Source organism: Opisthorchis viverrini (genome assembly GCF_000715545.1).
Source record: "Opisthorchis viverrini unplaced genomic scaffold opera_v5_309, whole genome shotgun sequence".
Lineage (NCBI taxonomy): Eukaryota > Metazoa > Platyhelminthes > Trematoda > Opisthorchiida > Opisthorchiidae > Opisthorchis > Opisthorchis viverrini.
Window position 1 is genome coordinate 262736 of NW_008751967.1, and position 5262 is coordinate 267997.

Below are 5262 nucleotides of genomic sequence, written 5' to 3' on the forward strand. Positions count from 1 at the left end.
TTTGTTTGTTTTAGTTTCAACCACGTCGGCATATATGTCGTCATGTTTCTTCATGTGTTCGCAACCGTGGGGAAGTGCTTGGTAGTTTTCTCTGTAGTCTTCGTCGCTTTTGCGCTCTCGTTCCACGTACTTTTTCGTGTCCCGCAGTACAAAGTAAGCCGCCTGTGATACTGTGCGTGTACATTGTTCAAATCATGGAATTTCACTAAGAAACGAAGTACAGCCAACCAATGAGCATGCGTATTGTCATTTATAAAAATACCACCCACGCACAACCTATGATCCAAGAATCCAAGACCACTAAGACACCTCATTGGCTAGATTTGCATCAACAACTACAGCCGAGCTAAAATAACTTAAACAAAAAGCACCAAAAGGAACAGCGAACCTCAAGATTGGCAACCTTATGAAAAGACAACAGCCTATGTGGTTATGGATGTGCTCAAGATCTTCGGTCATGAGAGGAGCCGGATTAGTCAGCCAAACCAAAAACGCTCCTTTATCAGGAGTACCTCGACTAATGTATCTAATAAATCAGACACAACAACTCTCACTTTTGGTTCCAATTCCAATTATTTGGTCCGAAGGTACTAGAGAGACTGTTACTGCAAGTTTCAGGGAGAAAATTCTTCTATACACATCACTGGCCTGTACATTGGAAAAATGATTTCTGTGTAGCAAGATCTAGGTTCTAGACTGGGCTGTCTGCGGTCCATTAACGGTATACTGAACCCGGAAGGACGTTGCAAACAACTAAATATGCGGTGGACTACAGTCAGTCTATACATCAGTTAATCAAATTCGGAGAAGAAATTATACTGAGAATAACTGAACTTTCACTTGATTCACAAAGTTCTGAGTGGCCTTTTAACCCTTTATAGTTGGATGGACTTGGAAAGGCAACATGACCTGAGTAAATAGCCATTTCTCACTTTGTCACATAGCAGTCCCATCGTCTTACATAATATATAATATAGTTACTTCAATTCAAACGATTGATGCGGCATATAAAACCATCTAACTTCAGTTACAGAGGGCGTTTACTTTCAAAGCTCATAGAAATGAACCTACGGAGCTTCTCCGCGTCCAAGAAACTGAAGCAAGCTTCCAGATCTAATGCTATACCAACATTCTCAGTTGCAGTCAGTTTTCTTCCAAAATAGACGGCGGCCTGATAATCAGAGTGAACTGTATGGTATTATGCATTTGCGGCATCCATGCAGGAACAAGTTAGTCTTTGAACGTTACCTGGGATAAAATGAAAATAATTGGATGTGAAATAGACTATGTAGACTATAGACTATAGACTGTAGACTATGTATGGAAGCCTCAAGCTTTTAGGGTCGGTGTGTTGACGGAAAACCCGGTCCTCAGAACTGAAAGCAATTTCTATCGACCATATTCAGAACGTCCTAATTAACCACGAATGGTCCCTTTATAGAGGTAACTTATAAACCAACATTACACTTCACCATCAACGGAGGAATAACACTGATTCAACCAGGTCATTCCAGTAAGGTCGAATTACCTTATTACCATCCTGAAAATTGTGTCGTTCACTAGCCCCCTTAATTTTCCCCAGCATTTGCCACCTTCTTCACAAATCTCCTTCCGCTCCGTACGCGCATCCGTCTGTAGGTGCACATTTGAAGCGACCGGTACACTGGCTTATATTTTAGACATGACAGAATCATCCAGCATCGCTTTGCACACACGAAGCCCGGTGTCCTTTCGTGGACCCTATCCACTGTCACTAAATTTGCACACTAATGTAAAAACTGAGCGAGAGAAGACCATTTTCATATTTTAGGAATTTCTAACGTTGACACACAAAGAACTTGCATCCGTAGAGAACTGTTTTGGCCCTCGAGGACAATTCGAAGCGTTGGGGAATGGTAACAGCACACAAACATCCGTGACCGTGGAGCTCCAATCGTTTCAATACGTCGGACTCTCTTTGTTCAAAACACTGTTCATGATGCTTGGTGAATATGAACACACGGCAACAATTGTTGAACCGCTGACCGGTCACAGTCCGCTGTCAATACACTATCCAGTCATAACATTATTTTTCTACGTGGGGTTTATTTTCCTCGTGCCCATCATACTAATGAACCTGCTGGTAAGTTTGTTTGACTTTTCACGATGATGAAGAAATTGCCCATCTTTCATTTATCACATGGATTCTGTTTGGAATTTGGAGAATGCTTTGGACAATTTTTATATATTTTGATGACAATTTTCAGTCAAAATGGTCATTTTCATTACTCCATCGTATAAAGCATGGCTCTTGACTTGTTCAAGTAGAAGGTCAACGTTATTGGGTCAAGCGGCTTTCGATAAACTCGCACCTTGGAAAATTGAGTTGTAAATTAGACTAAGTAACACGGCTAACGGACTGAGTGGACTGCCTAAAGACCATTCTTTATTCAGCTGATTGGAGGGTGAACAAAATGATGCTGGCCTGGGTATGGTCTACTCTTGGGGCTGAAGTAAAGCTATCTGTCCGGAACGGTGATTTATCCATTTTCCGCCGCATAATTTGCCACAGCTTAAACAGAGCAAACACAGATCTTGCGTTCACTGGTAAATGTAAGTTGATCATTACGTGACTGTTTAAACATCAGCTAGCTGTACTGGCTTTACTTATTACGAACTGACCACGGTTATTCACCCGCGTTCTAGCTACTTAGCCAAAATTTGGTATCGAGTTATCCATGAGCTGGCTGTTGATTTATTGCCATTTAACGCCTTTTTACCGACAATTCATTTTGAACTACCCCAAACGGTTCTCGTATGAGTATTTCACTGATGTTTACCCGAAGATTTCGCGGCCGTTTCACCACAAAACATCCATTGTGTAACCTCCACTGAGCAGCTGTCTTACAGTTACCTAACCACAGTCTACTCAGGTGGCGCGGTCGAATAACAGAGAAGCCTTGTCTTGTAGTCGGTTTTGATTGACTGTTTCCCGAGTAGGAATACCGCACTTTGACCAGATAGAAAATAACCCCTAACTAGACATTTTCATCTATAATATAACTGCCATTTAAACATCCTTTGCTACCACGGTATGTGCGGGTTTTTAAGTGTGGGTTGATCCAGGACAAGAGCTGGCGGACAATCGTTTTTGTAGTAAGCTCTTGAATACTTGGACGAAAGGGCTCTGTGGTTAAAGCGCAAATTTCCTGACTGGAGGGTCTGTAGTTCGAACCCGACCTCTGCTTCTCGACTTCTCGTGTCTAGGCGTGGGCAACCTAGCAGTATCCCAGCCCTCACCTATTCTTCAGATGGCATGGCAGCCGGGTATCGAAGGGGTTTTACAGCTGAAATCCGGATTTTATATATACAGTGGTGTGGTACAGGGACTTCTTTTGACATATGGTAAACTATCGACTTAAAAAACATAAGAATGATTTTAACGAGAAAGAAACAGGATATTTTAGAGCGCTTCACCCAATATTCGTTCCACTACCTCAGACAATAAATGAGTTTACGACGATAACAGTTTTCGTTTAGTGAACCGCCCTTTTGTCTTTAAGTGACCGCACATGCGTCATACGGCAGAGGGAAATTAAGTATAGAACTATATCTAACGAAAGTGAATGATCACTTATTTTGAATAGTGTCAGATATTATTACTGTATATTGAACCCTATCGGGTGATAAAACCTTTGCCCCTAGATTGAACGAAGGCAACACGGAATCGACAAGGAAACCTACTTCATAAACAGCAACATCGAGAATAAGCAGAGCGAAGCTGCGTATACGATGACAGTTGTTATTGGAAGCCTCATTGTTCTGAACTTTATTCAGTGGCACAATTAGAGGTCCCATGAATTCTGCTAGATTATGTGAAAGCACAACACGTTTGTTGTTCTGAGTAATCTTGCCCAGATCGTGGAATTTAGCAAAGCATCCAGAGGACCAATACGTTTCTCTGCAGGAGTGTAATGCGAGTGTCATCAGTGTTGGTTATCTACTTGAAGTCGGAAACAGAAACATTCTCCAAGCGTTCCTTTACGAATTACGTTCGCTGCTCCTCTGTCTTGATGCATACGTTGCTGTCTCGCACCGCACCTCAGCTCACCCGGCGTTTGTCAGTGTTAGAGGTTGGAACCCACGGTTTTCGAGTGTCCTGTAATTCATGGGCACGTAAATCACGCGTGGTGAATGAACTTTCAGCTCTCCCACCCAGCATCAGAAGTGGCTGTTAGTAGTTTGAGGAAATTCGGAAATTTTCGACTGAGTCTTCGTTTCGTTGATGAAGTTTGTCTGTATCGAAAAGCCAAGAAGCACTGCACAGTTGTTTCACCCCTGTTAAGGATCACCGGGAGTGCGTATCTCACAAATCCCAAGATATACTCGAACTGACAACATTCCCGCTAGTAATGACGATATTCTTGATGATATCCTTCGACTGTCGAGGAGTCTTCGACAAACTTGTGAGTAGTTTTCCTTATGGAAATATACTGCGAAATCTGGAATATTGTACCAAATGAAACATGAGGTGGCTTTTGTGCCGCACATTGAGTTGAAGAATATCATAGACGAGAGATTCAGTCGAGTCTCCCGTGAGAACCCAGTTGATACGCAAGTGTTGTCATTCAGTGGATGCTCCCTCAGCTATGCTCAGTTCAAACATACCCATCCCAAGACCTGTTCTGCTAACCTGCATACCCAGTGAAACCAATAATTCTTATTCTTCGCTTTTAAAGATCGGATTAGCAGTCGGTGATATTGAACATGTTCGCCAAAGTTCAGTCCTACGTCTGATCTCTCAACAAGTCTATTGGTTAGCTGATTGGGAGCCCAAGCTCATGTCTATTTTCCGATCGAAAATCTACTCCCCGCACTGGAAACGCAAGTGCAAAAGAGATGCAAATGTCACCGTAAGTCAAATGCTTTTTTCAGTCTTATTGGAAGGATTTTCATTCTGGAATGTGTAAGTGGAATAGTTTTATGACGGAATACAAATTCGTATAAACAGTGAAAGATTACTTGCAGGATAGTTTGCAGCGGAAGCCGTGGAAGCAAAATTTCTTTTCCACCAGAAAGGCCGGTAAAACTTTGTGATTCATCACCTGGTGAAGAAGTGTTTAATAAAAATAACTGTTCATCTGCAATGCAATTCCGGTGCCTAGATGCCAAACCGCTCGAAAAGAGCACAGGAGTTGACATGCTACCGGGTTACCCATCATCATCAACATCATCATCAGCATCATCATCATCATCATCATCATCATCATCATCATCATCATC

At 42.2% G+C, this 5262-nt stretch overlaps 1 protein-coding gene across 1 annotated transcript in view; it reads left to right on the forward strand.

Moving 5' to 3' along the window:
• Nucleotides 1-5262, forward strand: part of T265_09844 (hypothetical protein) — a gene marked incomplete at both ends in the record, with an annotated part of 17101 nt that overhangs the window by 5094 nt on the left and 6745 nt on the right. Inside the window, 5 exons of the mRNA XM_009176040.1 lie at nt 15-153; nt 1853-2122; nt 4086-4169; nt 4326-4445; nt 4719-4892. Coding sequence (XP_009174304.1) covers nt 15-153; nt 1853-2122; nt 4086-4169; nt 4326-4445; nt 4719-4892 — 787 coding nt within the window. The remainder of the gene's footprint in view (nt 1-14; nt 154-1852; nt 2123-4085; nt 4170-4325; nt 4446-4718; nt 4893-5262) is intronic.